The sequence below is a fragment of the Oncorhynchus masou genome, chromosome 13 (assembly GCF_036934945.1).
Source record: "Oncorhynchus masou masou isolate Uvic2021 chromosome 13, UVic_Omas_1.1, whole genome shotgun sequence".
Taxonomy (NCBI): domain Eukaryota; kingdom Metazoa; phylum Chordata; class Actinopteri; order Salmoniformes; family Salmonidae; genus Oncorhynchus; species Oncorhynchus masou.
In genome coordinates this window covers 43,624,694-43,645,923 of record NC_088224.1, presented here as the reverse complement: position 1 = coordinate 43,645,923, position 21,230 = coordinate 43,624,694, and the positions used below count along the sequence as shown (strand labels likewise).

The 21,230-nt window shown below is 41.6% G+C and overlaps 2 protein-coding genes across 3 annotated transcripts; one reads left to right on the top strand and one right to left on the bottom strand.

Moving 5' to 3' along the window:
* Positions 1-1,856: 1,856 nt before the first annotated feature.
* LOC135552387 (putative hydrolase DDAH2) lies at positions 1,857-9,489 on the bottom strand. Of its 2 annotated transcripts, none has more exons than XM_064983965.1 (6): positions 9,216-9,489; positions 7,274-7,923; positions 6,849-7,037; positions 5,877-5,996; positions 3,099-3,242; positions 1,857-2,768 (listed from the first exon to the last, which is right to left on the bottom strand). In XM_064983965.1, exons 2-6 carry the CDS (start codon positions 7,556-7,558, stop codon positions 2,652-2,654), a joined length of 855 nt encoding a protein of 284 aa, XP_064840037.1. In that variant the 5' UTR covers positions 7,559-7,923; positions 9,216-9,489; the 3' UTR covers positions 1,857-2,651. The 2 variants fall into 2 exon arrangements, with proteins under 2 accessions (XP_064840037.1, XP_064840038.1); XM_064983966.1 differs by having other exon boundaries at positions 7,274-7,919.
* A 1,605-nt stretch (positions 9,490-11,094) lies between these two features.
* LOC135551447 (prostate stem cell antigen-like) lies at positions 11,095-13,314 on the top strand. Its single transcript, XM_064982660.1, has 3 exons — positions 11,095-11,471; positions 11,765-11,884; positions 12,735-13,314. Exons 1-3 carry the CDS (start codon positions 11,420-11,422, stop codon positions 12,944-12,946), a joined length of 384 nt encoding a protein of 127 aa, XP_064838732.1. The 5' UTR covers positions 11,095-11,419; the 3' UTR covers positions 12,947-13,314.
* The last annotated feature ends 7,916 nt before the right edge of the window (positions 13,315-21,230 follow it).

The following is a 21,230-nucleotide window of genomic DNA, read 5'->3' as shown; positions in this document are numbered from 1 at the left end:
AACATTTCATTTGCATAATAGCAGAGGCATTTATAGGATTTGCACACAGGATCCCCCCCAAAATTGTGCCTTTCATTAATTCATTTGATGCAATTCTGTCATTTCACCTACATGACTGGAGACATTAGTAGAATCCTTTTTTGATACCACAGAATTTCCTGAGTTGAGTGGCTACTCTGACAATGACAAACTGAGATAAACATGGCCTCGTGAACGCAACCAGAAGCCCAGGCCAATGAAAAGACAGAAAACACTGATTCTACAATATTAGGAGGAAATATACAGTTGAAGTCGGAAGTTTACATACACTAAGGTTGGAGTTATTAAAACTTGTTTATCAACCACTCCACAAATGTCTTGTTAACAAACTATAGTTTTGGCAAGTCGGTTAGAACTTCTACTTTGTGCATGACACAAGTCATTTTTCCAACAAATGTTTGGTCTGTTTTAATATTTAATCATTTCTGCCCTCCGAATTCATATTCATTATATAAATAGGCCCTTTTAATTTTGTCTGGCTTGTGTAGGCAAGACCATAAGCAAATAGGTAAACTGGGATTTGACTAAAGAGTTAATCATGGTGATTTTTCCACAAATTGACAGGAGTTTTCCTTTCCATGGTAGTAAGATCTTATCTATTTTTGCTAACTTTCTATTCAAATGTATTGGACTGAGATCATTTATTTATTTCGGGATATGTATACCGAGTATGTCCACATCACCGTCAGACCATGTTATTGGTACACTACGCGGCAATGTAAAAGTTTCTTTTTTTGTGAACAATATGTAATATTGGTCACAAAAAAAATCAAACAAGTTAGTTGACTTACAATTAATGGAGGACAGTCATGTTCTATTTTACAGAAACAAATGAGAGTTCTCTGACCTTAGACACAATCACCATACTTAGATCTAACTAATCACTATTATTAATATATTACTTTGATATCTATACACACACATAAACCAAATTGTAGAATTAATTACTTTCTTATCTCCCTGGCTTCCAAGTCAGGAACTCGGGCCTCTTTCTAGAGCTCTGACCTGAAGATCACTGGCGTCATGATTCGACCTTGTATTTTTTTTTTCACACAGTTGTCTTGAACTCAAAGTCTAAGATTTCCAAGTTTCCTTGAACGCAGCAGAAGTCATGCTGGATTGACAGCATAGCCAATGTATTCTACCTTTTTTGGCCCTTGGTGTTGCGTGTGAATGTCTCCTTTTAAGGTTGGTAAGGAGACCCTTAAACCCAGACCACACACCCTCTCATCCGAATAGCAGGCAGGGGAAGCAAAATAGTGATTGCTTTGCAACGCTTTGCGTTTAGCTACGGATTCCTTCCAAACCACTCAATGTTGAATTTTCGATTTCAAACTTGTGTAATGTTTATGTCCAATGGCCGATGAGCACCGATACGTTTTATCTATAATTTCTCTTCATCCTTTTCAAGGATTAAAAAGGATTTGCCAGTAGATTGATGACTGCTTGTCTAACTTGCTAGCCAAGATTGAAAGTATGATGTTGACAGGATCAGTCCAATCAAAGCTATGGTAGATAAAATTGTCAAATCACGTTTTATCTGTGGCCAATGACCTTGAGCCTACTAATGGGCACTTCTAATGTAAATCTATGGCAGCACCCAAGAGGGCTTGAACTTTCTAGCTCTCCCTGTAGATGTTGTGGTGCCGTACTGTCCCCATGAGTGACAGAACACTGAACCAATCACAGCACAACTAGAAAATTACCAACCCCTACACTCTGTATTTTCCACAGGCTGTCCCTACAACACAGAAAGTACTGAGAGGTCCAAAATGTATGTGTTTCAGCCTGCCTTACTCAAGAAAGCAAAAAAGAGACCATGTTTGTATGCAGCTTTATTAACTCAATACATTTTGATAACATGCAAAACAGGCAACAAAAAAAAGTGCTCTGCCCCACCTGCCCTGAAATTTGCAAAAGGCCTATACAACCAGACAGAATCCATAGAATCTATACAACGGATGTGCCCATTTAAGTCAGGACTGGCAGCCACTGTGAGTGTACCCATGTGTTTACCAGTCAAATTGACATGGTTAGCGGTGGCAAGTCCCTTCTATGGATTATATTTCTATGGCCGCAACGTAACAGCCTACTTACTCTGAGCGCAGAGAGTGTGGTTCTGAGGATGGATCAGACATTTTGGATAATGGCAGCAAGTCTTGTTTTATAATATAGGGACATAAAACTGATTTGGCTATGCTTTTGTCTCCAGAGAGCATCTCTGTAGAGCCGGGCCCATATACAGTACACCTACATTTCAAATCTAGAGCCTATTAAAGATCCTCAAGCCACACTGCACTCTTTCCACAGAAGGGGAACCCTCTTTAGCCCCAGTTAGTGCTATCCGGGATGCTTGAGACATCCCTACCTACCCTAAACGTAACCCTAAACCATACAACTTACCTAACCTTAACCATACCTTTAACCTTAACCCTTACCGTAACAGTTTTAAAATGTCAACTTCAAATGGGGTGGTCAGAGTTGCGATGTCCCAAGGATACAGTTTAGACTTTTCCCTTTAGCCCCTGGCCCAACAGTTGGCCATTTTCTTTATGTTCACATTTGTATTTTCCTATAGCCAATGAAGGTCTATGTGTTTACTATGGGAGAATTCAGAAGTATGGCTTCCTATTGATAAGTAGGCAGAATGAAGACAGATGGCCTCCGAGCTTGGAGGCCTCGCTGCACGCTGTAGGGAGGAGGGTGTAGTCGGTCAGCTTCTGGAAGGCCTGTGGGGTAGGGGTGGAGAGAATACCGTTTTATTACATCCACGTTTATGGGGAGAAGCCGATGTCCTTGACAGCTGGCTGACAAGCTTTTGTGTTTAGCCTACTGTTCATCTTACGGTCCTTGTTCTACTGTGCACTTCATGAGATTATTTCATGGTGTATTGCAGCAGGGTGGAAAATTCATGCCTATATCATGGCACATTTGGGATTGAGTCGAGAGGGATTTTGTATTGAAAATAAAATTGTTTCTCTTATATGCCAAAGACCCAATACGGTGGATATAAAAAAGTATAGCTTAGTAAAGTAACCTAAAGACAGCTGTTCACTCACAGGGACACTGTCAGGACACTCCTCAGTGGGCGGGTGAAGCAGGAAGTCCATTTTGGAGGGGCCCCTGACATAGACACAGTTAGCTGCTGCGCCCTCCGGGACCGTGAGCACTTCGTAGTGGTGATCAGTCAGCTGCTCCATCATCTACACAAAACACAGAGGCAGTGCTAACAGAATTAGCATAACAGCAGCGGCCAGGGTCTGTTCACATTTGAGTAGCCCACACAGGGAGAAGCTGAACTGGGCAAGATCCAATCATCTCTGGATGGGGACCAAATGGATCACATACACTTGGGTAATGTAAGCAAATAGGGCTCTAAACAACACAATGACATTTTAAAAACAGCCCAACAAAGCTTGCTTTATCATTTACATTTTCATCTGAGCAGAGACATAAATACTGGGCTGGAGAATTTTCAGTCGATCACTTTGCATGTCTGAATGGCAGTTTGTTGCAAGCAGAATGTACAGTTGAAGTTAGAAATTTACATACACCTTAGCCAACTACATTTATAATCCGTTTTTCACAATTCATGACATTTAATCCTAGTAAACATTGCCTGTCTCAGGTCAGTTAAGATCACCACTTTCTTTTAAGAATGTTAAATGTCAGAATAATAGTAAAGGATGATTTATTTCAGCTTTTATTTCTTTCATCACATTCCCAGTAGGCCAGAGGTTTACATACACTCAATTAGTATTTAGTAGCATTGCCTTTAAATTGTTTAACATGGGTCAAACATTTTGGGTAGCCTTCCACAAGCTTCCCACAATAAGTTGGGTGAATTTTGGCCCATTCCTCCTGACAGAGCTGGTGTAACGGAGTCAGGTTTGTAAGGCCTCCTTGTTCACACACGCTTTTTCAGCTCTGCCCACAACTTTTCTATAGGATTGAGGTCAGGGCATTGTGGTGGCCACTCCAATACCTTGACTTTGTTGTCCTTAAGCCATTTTGCCACAACTTTGCAAGTATGCTTGGGGTCATTATCCATTTGGAAGACCCCTTTTCAACCAAGCTTTAACTTCCTGACTGATGTCTTGAGATGCTGCTTCAATATATTCACATACTTTTCTCATGATGCCATCTATTTTGTGAAGTGCACCAGTCCCTCCTGCAGCAAAGCACCCCCACAAGATGCTGCCACCCCTGTGCTTCATGGTTGGGATGGGGTTCTTTGGCTGGCAAGCCTCCCCCTTATCCTCCAAACATAACGATGGTCAGTATGGCCAAACATCAGACCAGAGGACATTCCTCCAAAAAGTTGCAAACCGTAGTCTGGCTTTTTTTATGGCGGTTTTGGAGGACTGGCTTCTTCCTTGCGGAGTGGCCTTTCAGGTTGTGTCGATATAGGACTCGTTTTACTGTGGATATAGATACTTTTGTACCCGTTTCCTCCAGCATCTTCACGGGGTCATTTGCGGTTGTTCAGGGATTGATTCACACTTTTCGCACCAAAGTACATTCATCTCTAGGAGACAGAACGAGTCTCCTTCCTGAGCGGTATGACGGCTGCATGGTCCCATGGTTTCATATTTGCATACTATTGTTTGTACAGACGAACGTGGTACCTTCAGGCGTTTGGAAATTGCTCTCAACAATGAACCAGACTTGGAGGTCTACAATTTTTTTTCTCCCTAAGGTCTTTTGCTGATTTCTTTTGATTTTCCCATGATGTCAAGCAAAGAGGCACTGAGTTCGAAGGTAGACCTTGAAATACATCCACAGGTACACCTCCAATTGACTCAGATGATGTCAATTAGCCTATCAGAAGCTTCTAAAGCCATGATGTAATTTTCTGAACATTTTCAAGCTGTTTAAAGGCACAGTCAACTTACATGGAACCCAAACTGGCTGCGCGCATGCACCATCGTTCATACATTTATTTTGTCCCCCCACTCCAAACACGATCACGACACGCAGGTTAAAATATCAAAACAAACTCTGAACCAATTACATTAATTTGGGGACAGGTTGAAAAGCATTAAACATTTATGGCAATTTAGCTAGCTAGCTTGCACTTGCTAACTAATTTGTCCTATTTAGCTAGCTTGCTGTTGCTAGCTAATTTGTCCTGGGACATAAACATTGAGTTGTTATTTTACCGGAATTGCACAAGGTCCTGTACTCCACCAATTAATCCACACATAAAACGGTCAACCGAATCGTTTCTAGTCATCTCTCCTCCTTCTTGGCCTTTTCTTCTCTTGACTTTATATTGTGATTGGCAACTTTCTAAATTAGGTGCATTACCGCCACTGACCTATTTCGTCTTTCAGTCACCCACGTGGGTATATACATTGAGTAGATGGCACGTGGGTACCTGCTTCTATAAACCAATGAGGAGAGGAAAGACTTGCAGCGCGCGATCAGCGTCACAAATAGAACTGACTTCTATTTTAACCTTGGTAACGCAGACGCTCATTGGCGCAATAATTTAATAATATAGATTTCTAAATGTATTTTTGCAACGTGAGCGGTGTAGTCAGCCTGTTAGTGTATGTAAACTTCTGACCCACTGGAATTGTGATACAGTGAATTATAAGTGAAATAATCTGTCTGTAAACAAATTGTTGGAAAAATTACTTGTGTCATCATGCACAAAGTAGATGTCCTAACCAACTTGCAAAAACTATAGATTGTTAACAAGAAATGTGTGGAGTGGTTGAAAAACGAGTTAATGACTTCGACCTAAGTGTATGTAAACTCCCGACTTCAACAGTACATGGATAGAGAGATACTGTATATTAGTTCACCATCTTTCTCTCGGTCACACTCACCCGGAGGGTCTTCTTGGCCCCATCACTGTTGCTGATGATGATAGTATCAGGACCTCCCATAGAGCAGATGTTCTTTAGACGAGTTCCCACACACACTGGCACCGTGGACACAGTGAAGTCCTACAACGAGGACAGAGATGGTTAGAACATTAAGTGGCCTATAAAATGTTGTAGATTCTAAAATATTATTCTTATTGTGCACACAGGGACCCAAAGAAAAAGATTTATCTTTGAATTACTTTTTAACAGGATTGTGTACTTGGACATCAAATCAAGTAATTCATTAGATAGATTAGATAATACTCTGTAAATATTGCATGCAAAGCAACACCAGGAAAGCAGACAGACGGCAAACAAACAACGCCCCAAACACAACGGTGTAGTTTGCATGCCCCACCCGGAGTGATATTGAATATCAAAATCCAACAGGTTATGGTATTGACTACTGTTATAAGTCCATTAAAATAAACAGACCTGACTGTGAAAATCTAATTTTGTCTAGTTTACAGGAGCATGGTAGAGAATGAAGAAGTATGCATTTTCTTTGTACATTCATACTTTCCCATCCATTACTTTCTACCCTCACACAAGTTGACTCACACGTGGACAGATATACATGCACATAACTGCCACAAATGCACTTAGCAAGAGGAAGCCATCAATACTAATGGCGCTACTGTGGACCATGTCAAATCACAAGGGGCTTCCTGGTATGATCACCACCATCCCTGACCAATGGGACATAGCTTGCTCTTCCATCATTTGTCTTTGAGACATGAATCTCATAATACAATAGAACAATGGCCACCTGCTCATCTCTGCTGCAACACATGGGCTCTGTCCCATTAGGCTTTCCTAGATTCTTTATGTCCTCTTTGCTTGCCTCCTCAGAACACATTGGAGGAGAAGGTTGGAGAGTCTTTGGATCTTGTCCTCGCAAGAGGTTGGAGAAAGGAATCAAGCTATACTCACTCTGAAAGTGTCAGCCAGAACCTCAGCTCCTCTGTGGTTGGTGTGGGAGGAGATGCCCACAAAGAACTCCCTGCCAGTGAAGAGCACATCGCTGCCCTCCAGCGTGGCCCCTACGGAGCCTCCCTCCTCTGCCCCCAACTCCACCACTGTCAGGTTCAGCTCCGACATCACCCTCCTCACCGCTTCAGCCTGAGGAAGAGAGGAGAAAGGGACAGGGAGGGAGAGAAAGAAAGAGAGGAGAGGTCAAACTGACTCTACTGCAACATTAATCTATCATTAAAACATAAATAAGAATATAAATTAATAGTTGAGACAGAACGTTTAATGGAATGATTCACAACACACACAAATCTCGTTAATTTAGGTTAAAAAAAAATCAGCGATGCAGAGAAGTCTTTTTCTCAGTTGTTGTGGTCAGTGTTTACCTCTCTGCGTCTCTGCTGTTTGAATGGCCTGGTGATGAGTGCCGTGTCTCCCTGTATCACAGCTACATCCTCTATCCTCCAACTCTCTGGTAGCTCCGGGTCTGCAGGGATCTCTATGAGCTGCAGCCCCACCTTCTGTCTCAGCGCCCCCGTCAGAACCCCAAACTGACGCTGTGCCTTGGCCAAGTCCGTCGTGGTTTCCTCATTATCGACCTTCCCAAAGGTCTCTGGGATGCCCCGCACCACTGCGTGAGTGAAGCAACCGTACGGCAACACGCTCGCCATGATGTGTGCGTGAGAAAGAGAGGGTGTGTGTGAAGGCGTGAGAGTACCCTGGCTTTGGGCTAGTATTGGTGTTCTGCCACTACAAGGCAGAACAGAAGTGTGTTTGCCACTAGATGAGTGGGTGACAATTGTTGTCAGAGTGTGTTCCCAACTGTTTGAGAAGCTGTGAGGTGTGATGGCAAGACCAGCTGGACACTAAAGGGATGTGATAGAGCGAATCAGCAGCTCTATGGGGAGTCTGTCATCCAGGCAGGAAAACACAGGAGAATGTCTTCATCCCTGTTCTTCCACTTCAGTGATTAGCCACTCCAATACCAACTGCGAAGTTCCAGGGAGGTAAATATGAGTTTCAGTCTGATTGCTGTCTGAAAGAAAGGAGGGAGAAATTATTTCGGACTTTTGATGAGAAGGATAAAGCACGTTAGTACATGCTCAGTGACTCATTAGATGAAAGTTCCTGTGATCACTTGTGTCTGCTCTACTGCACGCATTTCACTCTCTTCAACTGTAGGACATATAGTAGGCTACCCATTCTGTCTGGAACGTAAGATATTTTCCTCAGAAAGACAATGGTCTGTTTTGTGGTGCTGCTGGCATTGGACAGTTGGCATGAAAAAAAACAGCATAATCTCAAGTGTTCAGTGTCCACCACTTGCCATTGAATACTTGATTTAGTCCAACTAAATAATAATTATTCAATAATTTGTAATGTTACTTTAACTTATTATTTCATAGAGACACTATTCTTATGTCAAGTTGAACCAGAATTAATACAGATAACAGAGTGGACTGGAGAATGCTGACAAGAGCTGCATTGTTCAAGGGCAGATTATTTTGAGCTCAACATTCTACAATGGTCTTGCAATGGCAAATCAATCAGCTCGTTGGCTACAGTTTAGAGACACTCGCTGCTTTATTTTCATCCGGTTGTGAATCCCAGCGTCAATATTTTATTTGCTTAAACGACTGCTCGCTCTCCCTGCTCGGCACACGAGTTTACTAAACCAGAATGTTGAGCAATTTCAGGTTGACCCCTCTTAACATTTTGACGCAACAAGTGTTGCAGGATTGCGCCTATATGTTCAGATGCTACCTACATTTATGGTATTCTGGATAATTAATAGAAAATAGCCATTCACGGCAGAATTTGAGTAATTATCAGACAATAACAAACTAAAAGTGATGTCTCAATATTGATTTTTAGGAATGTGATCTACCTAAACCTCAATCAAATGAATACAACTAGATTATTTCTCAAATGTATTTCATTTTGTTATGCCTTTTTATCATCCCGTGCCAGCCATCTGCAGAGTAGCCAAACAAGTTCTTCGAAAAGCATCTAACATTGTTGGCTGCAAGAGCTCATCACGCCCAGTGCAATGTTAAGACTTTATATCTACTTTATTATTACTTTTACAGAGGTTAATCAAATTCAGTTATTCCGCCATGTTTTTAATCGTATGCCTATTTTCTCGGTTTGTTTCCTTTCAATTTCCAAACCTATCCCGTTATTATCTTCTCTTCTATATTCCCTTTACCCGTTTTACCCGGCGCCCTGTTCACCCCTTCATCCCCCACTTCCCCTCCCCCAACAGTCCTAATTCCCTCCGCTCAAGGAGAAAAGTAGGATATTAATCACGATAGATTTGCTTCTTACCTTGTATGAAAGTGCTGCTCGAATAGAATTCAGCAACCAGAGTTCAACTCGCAACTGATTCGGACTTCTGTCACTTTAAGAAAGTAAATTTGACAGCTAATCTTCTCGTAAAATGTTGCCAAAACCAGTTGAAATGTTGCTGTAACGTAAACTCGTTCAATGCAGAACACAGATTGATTTTAAATGGTTTTCGGAGAGATTATTGCACCGGATTCATATTTTCTCCCTGATTCATTGTTTCCAAGTGTGCCACACCCCCGCTCCCTCGCCAATTTTGTATCCGCCCATTCTACAGATGAACGTCAACAGTTCTATCAATTCGCAATGTTAAATTGTATATAGTCACATTATTACTTCGCATCCTTTCGGAGCTTTTTTATAGACGCAATACGATTGACTATTAAATTTTGTGTATTTGTGCCTGTGTGTCTTCTTGGAGTCTAGTCTTTGTCTGCGAAAAATAATCCTGTTTTTTTTCTGCAATATTGGTCATTTACTTAACCGCGCAGTGGGTCCAAGAGAAAGATATGATGGAGTTTCACAACATAGTCTGTCAACATGTATATTTGTCTTGGAGATAATTTATTATCAATGCTAGTGGTTTATCACACTTCCCGAGGTTCGGCCTCAGATTGATAAACATGACTCTGTCTCAAATTTGAGATAATCATCTCTGGTTAAATGGTAAACACTCAAACAGACCCGCTAGTGACAGATGGACTGTGACCTGCAGACAGGACAGTGCAATGTTCGGCTAGCGACTGACATATGTTACTGAAATCAAAACGGTCAAAACAGTCAACTGCAGACTTGATTGGGAGTCAGAAGAAAATGATAATTTGATGACAAGAGAGAGAGAGACACACACAAAGACAGAGAGCAATAGAGATATACACACACACATAGGACATAGACAGGATTAAGGAAGGACACCATCTGTCAGCCCATCTCCAGGCCTCACAAAACGTCCCGTTGAAATACAGTGGAGGAGGATCAGTATTCTACGCATCAGCACTAGCATGAGCCAACTAGTTCAACCCTGTAACCTCCCTTCCGATAGCAAAGCATTTTCCAAAGGAAAACTAAAAAACAAGCAGTTCTTATTGGACAAGTTCATGTAGTGCCTCCCTGTTTCACACTGTTTGCTCACATTTTGTGCTTAATGAACATGACCCTAGCCTATCTAATATTTATCCACAGTGGAGTGGGTTTCAGGAAGGCTGGCTGTACATGGTGTGTTTAATGACTGGTAAACAATTTATCCGGCCTTAGCCCGCCCCTATCACAAGACTCCTGTCACTTGACTATCCTCCCTGCTCACCTCACGGCACTCATTAGGGAGTTATGGATAATGCAGTTACTTCCTCTCTCAGTCTGTCTGTCTGTCTCTTAGTTACTCTTTTTCTTTCTTAGTCATTCCCTGTCTGTCTGTCTGTCTGTCTGTCTGTCTGTCTGTCTGTCTGTCTGTCTGTCTGTCTGTCTGTCTGTCTGTCTGTCTCTTTATTATCTCATGCATAAATTGAATGCAAAAGCTTCTCAGCAAGAAATACTCTTGTGTAAAATGCATAATGTTATATTGTAGGTTTCACATACAGTGCATCCCCTCCACTCTTTTTACTGTGCCTTCTGTATCCACATCTGTGGGTGTAGACTTCATTAGGGACATGATGTATAACTTCCCTTGCTATTTTTGATTCAGTACAATATAAATCACCACCACATTTAGTTGTTTTCTTAAAGGAAGGACCTCTGTAAATCCCCCTTTTAGACAGATTTTGACTAATTATACTGGGAGCGTGTGTTAGCACACCACACGGTTACCATCCAAATTCTATTAGGAGAGTTTTGGGTGGAGACATTGACTCCCAATGTGTCTGGTTGGTCAGAAATAAAGAGGACCAGACATGGGGAGGTAGATTGAGGGAATTTACAACTGACCATTTGAGGACAATTACAACTGACATCTGGTCACTTATTACGTTATCAGAGTGGGATATATCACAGTAGGAAAATAAATGTAGTTGACTGGGAGAGAAAGACTGAGAGTTGGATGGATTTGATACTGGCTTGGAAGGAAGGAAAGGGAAATTCAATTTGGGAGTAGAGCGAGGCTGAAGATATTAGGCAGGGGCGTTGACCAAAACAACAGAAGAGTTTGTAATATCTTCCAAAGTGCCAAAGGATCAACTTCTAGGACTTCTGCGATGTCTCATCCACAACTGTTTCTTCTTTTCTTGTGCTGTCTTCCTCTGGCAGGTATGTAAGAAAAGGAGGATCATGCCTAGGAATACTCAATTCAATATGACAAAGTATTTTTGTTTAACAAGGAAAATTGTCTTTTTAGATTCGACCCATATCGCGATAGCAGGAGATAATGACACATTAGCCAGTCAGCCAAAAAGTTCAGGAGAAAAGCAATACCTCTAGTGCTGAGTTGTCTTTTTTCCCTCCACCTTAAGTACAATGTTAGTGTTATACCCCCATTAGTATGATGTATATCTTATAATTGATACATAATCTTAATGTATGTTGGTCCCCTTCCTTCTTAGCACCTCTGTGTTGTTACACATGTGTGTTTCCTGCCATCTCTCCCATGGACTGCCTCAAGTTCCCCCAGGAGTGTCCTGCTGGACAGCGCTGCCTAGCTAGCACTGCAGTGGGGACGCGAGGTGAGTGCAGACTGTGGGTGTTTGTGTGTGTATATACATTCTTGCATGCATGTGCGTGTGTGGGCATTGGGGACAGTATTGGGTTTCTGGTGGAGGTGGCATGACATATTGTGTTAATGACAAATACAATGAAGCCTATGTTCCGTGATTGTGCGTTGGATTGAATAACAAACTTGAGTGGCACTGCAATTGTGTTGTGTCAACTGAAGTTGAAGAGTTAAGTGTGGGAGATATTTTATGGTCCACTATGCCTGCCTAGACTTGCCTTTCTACTAGGTATTCAAAAGACTAGCTAAAAATGTCAACTGTCACCACTATCTCTCGTTAGCTCCCTAATTCCTGTGATGCCAGGAAATGATCTAAAAAAAAATAGCCCGTGCGCTCAGTGGGTGGGATACAGGATTTTGTGTGCCTCTGAGGATATGAGGAGGATAAGAGGAAAGGGAATGCTCTGAAAACACAGACAATGTCTTTCTTGTTAAAGAGTTTTTGTAACATAACTCAATGGAGGTCAGTAATTTGCAGTGGTTGAATGTATTGTGTTTAACACCTTTCTAAATGCCGAGCTGGTGTGGCCTATCCGCTGACTCCTGGTGGGCCAATTGTTTTAGCCTCTTAGAACGACAGTAGTACGTCACAATGCCTGTCAGTCTAGCATTTACACTGTCATCTCCTTTTGCCTCTATTTCAGTCAGTGCACTGACAAATAGGCCTACACGCACTGAAGTGAAATAAAGTATACTGTACTGTATGGATCCAACTCCAAGTCTGGGTTAACTGACTATTAGTAGTGCTAAACTCATTCTGTGTTTTGAGTACTATTGGTATTACCCTTCTCTCCCATCTGCAGGCTCCCTGCGTCTGGTCCTGTATGAGAAGAGCTGTGCCATTCCCTCCCAATGTGGTCTGTCTGGGGAGAAACATACTGCAGGCCTGAACTTCACCTACCACAACAACTGCTGTGACACTGACCTGTGCAACGGGGCTATGGCCCATGCTGCCCCCATCTGGAGGGGAGGTGCACTGTGCATCCTGCCTATTCTCTCTCTCATACCGGGCTGATATACTGATTTATTGCATGTTATATGCAAATGCACAATCGTACAATAACATGCACAACCTATATATGTCATGGCGTGAATCCCACTAACCAAAACAATCTTAGTATAGACATACACAGTGTGACAAACTGACAGTGCCTCGTTTACATGAGCTGCTTACAGACAATAGACACACACACACATATATCACACTATTTTAATGACAACGTAACTAGAGACAAAACATAATGTTGATGAAAATGGTACTTTGTGAAGAACCTTTGTTTAAATAAGGGTTAGCTTTCTAATGTTTAGACTTTTCAACTGTGCTATATTTAACATTACCTTGTTGGAAAATGACTGGCAGCAATTAATAAACAGACAAACAAAACAAAATAATTGTGTTTTTAATGTCGATCTCTTTATGTGAATTAAGAAATGACTGTGTCTTTTCAGGGTGATTGAAACATACAAAAGAAGTTAAAAAGAAATGTCAGTCTCATACTAAGTTGATTGACATCCTCTGTAGAGATCTAATGAAATGTCATTGATTCAATGTCCACAATGTGATCTAGATTAAATGCAACTGCCATTGATTGAAATGGAAGGTGAAGATAAGGGAGGGAATATGTTGAAGAAAGAATACATTAAAAGTAGGAAGAAAATGTAAAAAAACATTTCAAATATGTTTTCAAATGACGATGCGTTTGAGTAGGAGGAAAGATAACATTAAAGAAGAATAGGACTGCGTTCCTGCACACGGTTCCAACACCATCCTCAAGACACCACGGTGGTAGGCCTGATCAGTGACAATGATGAGTCAGCCTACAGGAAGGTCAAGCACCTGGCTGCATGGTGCGCTGACAACAACCTGGCCCTCAATGCAAAGAAAACCAAGGAGCTCATTGTGGATTACAGGAAGTCTAAAAGCTGCAGCCAAGCCCCAGTTCTCATTGATGGCACTGAGGTGGAGCGTGTGCCCAGCTTCAAATTCCTAGGTGTCTACATCTCCGAGGACCTCTCCTGGACCCTCAACACCTCAACCCTGGTCAAAAAGGCACAGCAGCGCCTGTACTTTTTGAGGAGGCTGAAGAAGTCCCACCTGTCTCCCAAGATCCTGGTGAACTTTTACCGCTGCACGGTTGAGAGCATTCTGACTAACTGTGCCACGGTGTGGTTTGGCGGATGCTCCGTGGCTGACCGGAAGGCCCTGCAACGGGTGGTGAAAACCGCCCAGCACATCACTGGTGCCCAGCTCCCTGCTGTCGTAGACCTCCAGCACAAGCGGTGTCTGTGTAGGGTGTGCGACATCATCAGGTCCCTTCACATCCATGCCACAAACTGTTTGCCCTCCTACCATCAGGCAGGCGGTGCAGGTCTCTACACTACCGCACTAGCAGGCTCAAGAACAGTTTCTTTCCAGCTCCTGTAGCCCTGATGAACTCTGTGGCACGGCACTAGCCATATCCACCCGTCCACATCTTAGTACTACCTCTCAGGGACCTTGTTGCACTACTCTCTTTGCACTCTTCACCGTACTACTGGACTCTGACATTGCTGACATCTGATTAAGGACATATTTCAGTTGTACATGAACATGTCTACCTCTGTAACCTCATTGCTGCTCTCACTACATTTCAGTTGCATGCCTCCTTGCACTTTCAATTTGCCTTCGTTGCACATTTATACATCCGACTTAATGACATACGTTGTACTTAAATGTTTCACTTGTACATTCTTTGCACTCTTTTATTTGCACTTCTGGTCAGATGCCAACTGCAATTCGTTGTACTTGTTCAATGACAATAAAGTTGAAACTAATCTAATCTAAATCTAATCTAATTTTACAATAAAAGGTCATAGTTGTTACAAGCTTCAGTAAATGAAAATACTAGAATCCAACAAGCTGCATTGAAATGAAGACTTGGTCCCTTTTGAAAAATAGTCATGAGCAATGTTCCCTCAAATATTTTCCTGCAAACACCGAGTCTGTACCGGCTTTAAGTTCCAGTTTTAATATTGGTCATGTGGGCTACCAGTATCCTACCACCAAAAACAATGTATCCCATAAAGGTTTAACACGAAAATAGCTGTTATATCATCAATCCTACAGTAGCAACAAATGTATACATTCCATGAGACTTTTGAAAAAAACAAAACATGCAACCTGTTCATCCACTTGTGCTTCTGAAAATGCTGCTGTGTTGTTTGATGCAAGAAACCACTTTACAGAATAAAATGCATTATTATTCTCATACCATTATTACAGAGAATCAGACACATTACGCTACCATCTGCCTATTTGCTACGTAGTTTATTCAAGCCTGTCTCAAAATACAACACTGCCCCTTTAAGACAAAAAAGCTCTAAATGACTCGCTTTTCAAAGACTTCTAGAAATGTACACGTTTTGCGCTCTTGCAGGAAGTAATCAATCTCCTTTTGCTGACTACAGATGATCTATAACTGGGCAAATAATGTCTCACTAACTAGCAAAGGATATGAACAAAATGTGCACACGTTGCTACATGCAGCACTCGCTTTGATCTCAAAACAAGCAAATCTCACGACCGCTCATTCTGTAAACACATTCTAGTTCAAAGTGAATGGCAATGGTCTATTTGCATATTAGGTCTACACCAGCTCTGATAGTTTATGCCGCACGGGTCTGTGTAGAGTAGGGGCTGAGAAGTTCGTGTCAATGCAATATACTCCTATTTCGATGTATTCTGCCTACAACAAAATCTATTGGATACTGTAGTTCGTTTTGTTTGAGTATGTTGCATTGAAAGTGGCTAATATTGTATTTATTCGATCATAATTGTCACAGTAAAGGGAAACGTTGATAGTGTTAACAGGAATAACTCTCGAACAGTGGTCACCAACTTTTTCTGAGTCAAGATCACTTTGAGTCAAAATGCAAGCAGAGATCTACCACTCTGATTTGTTTTTTGTATGACTTAAAAAACGTAAACCTATGTAACATTAACCAATTAAAAACAGTACCGTAGCAATGATGTGTGTGCAGTAAGCTATAGGATCAATACATCATCACTGCATATTGGCTTTGCCCATTGTTGTTCGGGCCATTTTTAAAAATTATATTTTAAAATTTGAGGTAGGCTATTTGATTACTCCAGTAATAGATCCGTTGCTGTATTGCTTGTGAGGCATAACTGAGTGAGCATACTTTTAAATAATTCGCTTTTTCTCTTTATTTTACTGGGCTGACGGTGCCTGCATCTGATGGTCAGTCTCAACGCAGGGAGAGAGCAGCTGACAGGGTCCGCCTCTCAATATCACGCCGCTCACCCTTTCTTCAACTGACACTGACCAAAAACGGACAGTCTCCCTCCACTTGATGGCGAAACTCGAGTCGCAACGCATTATTTCTGCCTCACGCACAAATTCATGTTGTTACTCCTATAAACAGAGAACGTGAAATATTAATTGATATTCAAAAATACCCCAAAAGACAGTCTGTCTCTCTCTAGTCATGGTTTTAAATGGTTTGAAATCTCACAGTATCAAATTTGCTATATCTTTATTGTATGCCTGCTCCGTTAACTGCGGACACTGTAATCTGAGCCATCCGATTGGCGAGCGGTAAACAAAGTGTGCACTTGATTTGCTCTCTGGGGCCGCCGGGAAGGCAGAGTTTGTAGCTTCAAACACATGAAACGCTTAAAAATGGCAACAGTTCGCATTCCGGCGCGCAGAGCAGCTGAATTGGGTGCACCTACCATCAACAGCCCGAGACGAATACAATAAAATAGGAACACAAGGCTTTATCGTTGTTGTTTTTTTACAGAAATGTTTGGCGATCGACTAGAAATGCCTGGGAGGTCGACCAATCGATTGCGATCGACCAGTTGGTGACCAATGCTTTAGAAAGTTGAGTGAAGTTCAATCTCATGCTTCTCTCTGTGGGCTGATATTTAAATGCGGCAGTCCCTGGGGAGCTGATGCGTAGCGATCTTAGGGCTCAGGAACATTGGCCATGACAGCAGGACTATAGACAATTGTCTGGTACAAGTTGGTCCATTGGAAACCAAATAACACCAATAACATAAAGGATTCAGTCATGTAAAAATAATAATGGATTTTATTAATGATTTTAAACTACAGACTCCCCATTGGGCACACACTGGTTGAATCAACGTTGTTTCAATGTAATTTGTCAGTGTACTGTGACTTGGAATCTGATATTTGTCACTGACTACTACCAATGTGCTATTTTAAGAGAGATTATTGAGAGATCTCATAACTAAATAGATTCACTGCAAGACGGTTAACCCATTGTTCCTAGGCCGTCATTGAAAATAAGAATTTGATCTTAACTGACTTGCCTAGTTAAATAAAGGTAAAATAAATAAATACATAAAATTGAAGTCATTCCAAAGGGTAGTTTATCAGAGCAAATTAAATGTAACTAACTTTTCAAAGTCAAATATCATCAATGATACTAGGCCTATATAGTATTTGTGAAGTCATTAACAGCTATTCTTTCAATTCAACCCAGCGTTCAACTAAAAATAGACAATATAGGCTAGGGTTGAATAGAGGGAAACGGGTTACCAAGATTTACCAAGATTTCCTGCCCAACCCCAATCCCTTTTCCAGGAATAAATAACTAAGAGAAACTGGTAAATTATTTCAATGAACAGCATGACCTTAAATGTAACTGTTAAACTGTAATCTGGTTTCTAGGAGTGCAGTTCACAATACATGTATCATCTCATCGTGTAGGCCTAATCCTATTCAAGAATGATGTACACTGCTTTCGGAAAGTATTCAGACCCTTTCACTTTTTCCACATTTTGTTACGTTACAGCCTTATTCTAAAATGGATTACATATTTTTTCAATCCACACAATACCCCATAATGAGAAAGCGAAAACAGGTTTTTAAAAGTGTTTGCAAATATATTTCAAAAACAACAGAAATTCCTTATTTACATAAGTATCCAGACCCTTTGCTATTAGACACGAAATTGAGCTAAGGTGCATCCTGTTTCCAATGATCATCCTTGAGATATTTCTATAACTTGATTGGAGTCCACCTGTGGTAAATTCAATTGATAGGACATGATTTGTAAAGGCACACACCTGTCTATAAGGTCCCACATTTGACAGTGCATGTCAGAGCAAAAACAAAGCTATAAGGTCGAAGGAATTGTCCGTAAAGCTCTGAGACATGATTGTGTCGAGGCACAGATCTGGGGAAGGGTACCAAAACATTTCTGCAGTATTGAAGGATCCCAAGAACAGTGGCCTCCATCATTCTTAAATGGAAGAAGTTTGGAACCACCAAGACTTTTCCTAGAGCTGGCCACTCGGCCAAACTGAGCAATCGGGGGAGAAGGGCCTTGGTCAGGGAGGTGATCAACAATCCGATGGTCACTCTGACAGAGCTTTAGAGTTCCTCTGTGGAGTTGGGAGAACCTTCCAGAAGGACAACCATCTCTGCAGCACTCCACAAATCAGGCCTTTATGGTAGAGTGGACAGACGGAAGCCACTCCTCAGTAAAAGGCACGACAGCACACTTGGAGTTTGCCAAAAGGCCCATAAAGGACTCTCAGACCATGAGAAACAAGATTCTCTGGTCTGACAAAACCAAGATTGAACACTTGGACCTTAATGCCAAGCATCACGTCTGGAGGAAACCCTGCACCACTCATCACTTAGCCAATACCATCCATACGGTGAAGCATTGTGGTGGCAGGACCATGCTGTCGGGATGTTTTTCAGTGACAGGGACTGGGAGACTAGTCAGGATCGAGGGAAAGATGAACAGAGCAAAGTACAGATAGATCTTTGATGAAAACCTTCTCCAGATCTCTCATACCTTAGACTGGGGCGAAGGTTCACCTTACAACAGGACAACAACCATTGCGACACAGCCAAGACAACGCAGGAGTGACTTCGCGACAAGTCTCTGAATGTCCTTGAGTTGCCCAGTCAGAGCCCAGACTTAGACACGATCGAACATCTCTGGAGATATCTGAAAATAGATGAGCAACGATGCACCCCATCCAACATGACAGAGCTTGAGAGGATCTGAAGAGAAGAATGGGAGAAACTCCCCAAATACTGGTGTGCCAGGCCTGTAGCGTCATACCCAAGAAGACTCCAGGCTGTAATCATTGCCAAAGGTACTTCAACAAAGTACTGAGTGAAGGGTCTGAAAACGTATGTAAATACGATATTTCAGTTTTTATCTTTAGTACATTTGCAAAAATGTCTATAAACCTGTTTTGAATTTGTCATTATGGGTTATTGTGTGTAGATTGATGAGGAGGAAAAACCTAATTAATCAATTTTTAGAATAAGGATGTAACGTAACAAAATGTGGAAAAAGTCTCCAGGTAAATGTTGCAATGAATCCAAAATATTAATTATTAACTTAAAAATAGTACTGCTGGTTGATTTGAAAAGTTATCGTCAATTGATCAATAATATAATGATACTTTTAGCAAAAAATGTATCTTTCATTTACAATCTGTAGAAACTATGAGAATAGAAAGGTTCAGAACTTTGTGAAACATCACAGCACAGTTGAAAAAGATATGGCACCTAGAAATAGAAAATGGATGGTGTTCAGGGATAGATAGGAGGGGTTGAGTGGAGATGAAGTGTTGGGACTAAAAACAACAAGATAACTAATGTCAAATATACTGTGTCCGTAAAATGTTTACAGATTCAGAACTTTTGTGAAACTGCACAGTTAAAATTATATGGCAATCAGAAATCAGACTGGATGTTCTTCAAAGATAGATTCGAGGGTGTCTTGTTTTGCACACTTTGTACAAAATAATAAAATGCAGTACTACAGGATATTTCTTAATGTAGCTCTTTATTAGCTAGCTATAACTGGCATGTTCACGTATCGCCAACCAGGATCAAACTGCCTGTGACCTAACCATTTGGGTGGTCTTAACCAATCATAGCACAGTATGACATGGCGGTAAAATGCATCCAATTAAAATTCAGTATGTTTACACATATGAATATTACATCCCCCTTCTTTTAAAACAAAATAAACATGTTTACATATTCTAAGGGTTTCTTTTGAATACATGCTCTGTAGTTTGAACTCACGGTAAGTAACCATTTATATTGCGTACTACACCAACTGAATCAACAGACTCTGAAATAATAATCCAACATACTGTTACTTTTCAAACAAGGGATCCTCAGCAACTCAGCTTTCACTGTAGAAATAACATCTTAACATTTCAAACAAATACAATACCAAAGCATTTCAAGTGAACTTTCAATAACAAGTTTACAGTCTGGAACTCTTTTAGGGCAGCGACCCGCCTACACCCTTTGACATTTCACAGGTCTAGGACAGCTCTTGGCTTGACCTCCAGTCCTGACCTTGTGCGATATGATGCTGTGCATGCTTCTGTGTCAGTCAACAGTTCTTGTGGTGTTGCAGGTAAGTATGGTGCATGTTGTGTTGTGTGTGTTTAGTCCATCAAGTTCTCTTTCATGGGAACAGTTCATCTCATCAGTGTGTTGTTCTTTTGTGTTCAGTAGGTGATGACGATTGTGGCGGTACACCGCTCCTTCTGTGGTGAGGATGTGATATGAACGTTCAGTGTCAGCTGGCTGGATGACGACTGCTGGCTTCCAGAGGCCATGCTCCTGGATTCTAACTGACTCTCCGTCGATCAGTGGTGGCAGTGGTCTAGCTGACTTGTCGTAGTATCACTTTTGTTGTTGTCTCTGTGCTGTCTCTGTTCTCCTCTCCTCAGGCCATCCATCCTGTATGACTTTCCTCAGCTGTGTGAGTTGCGAGTCCTTTTCTGTTTCTGCTTGGATCTCCTTCAGTTTTGTGTCACTAACTGGTAAGTTGCTGTACAAAGTGTGCACTTGCATGTCCATGCCTTCACTGAGTCTGCTGTCCTTATAGGTCAGAAACTTCCTGGAGAGTGTGTCTGCGACAGGGATGACTTTTGCCTGGACGGTGAGTGATTGTGAAGTCGTATTTTTGTAGTTGAATGATCATTCTCTGTAGCTTTGGCGGGGCAGCGGCTAGTAGTTTCCTCACGATTGACTCAAGGGGCTTGTGGTCGGATTCCACAATGACTTGTTGTCCATATATGTACTGATGGAAACGTTTACATCCTAACAGAATGGCATAGAGCCCCTTTTCGATTTGAACATAGTTGATTTCACAGTCTGTGAGAGATATGGAAGCGTAGCCGTTGGGCTTTCCTTCTTGCAGTAGCACTGCACCTAGTCCATACTTCGACGGGGTCGTAGTAGGCAAGGATTGGTCCTGGTTCTCTCGTGATC

What these genes read in the sequence shown, in the direction of transcription:
- LOC135552387 (XM_064983965.1), bottom strand. Translation starts at nt 7,558, where the DNA reads ATGGCGAGCGTGTTGCCGTACGGTTGCTTCACTCACGCAGTGGTGCGG. An exon ending in TTCTGGCTGACACTTTCAGA is followed by an intron (nt 5,997 to 6,848) that starts GTGAGTATAGCT and finishes TCCTCGTTGTAG; the next exon opens with GACTTCACTGTGTCCACGGT. An exon ending in AGTGTCCTGACAGTGTCCCT is followed by an intron (nt 2,769 to 3,098) that starts GTGAGTGAACAG and finishes CCTACCCCACAG; the next exon opens with GCCTTCCAGAAGCTGACCGA.
- LOC135551447 (XM_064982660.1), top strand. Translation starts at nt 11,420, where the DNA reads ATGTCTCATCCACAACTGTTTCTTCTTTTCTTGTGCTGTCTTCCTCTG. An exon ending in GTGCTGTCTTCCTCTGGCAG is followed by an intron (nt 11,472 to 11,764) that starts GTATGTAAGAAA and finishes CTTCCTTCTTAG; the next exon opens with CACCTCTGTGTTGTTACACA. An exon ending in CACTGCAGTGGGGACGCGAG is followed by an intron (nt 11,885 to 12,734) that starts GTGAGTGCAGAC and finishes TCCCATCTGCAG; the next exon opens with GCTCCCTGCGTCTGGTCCTG.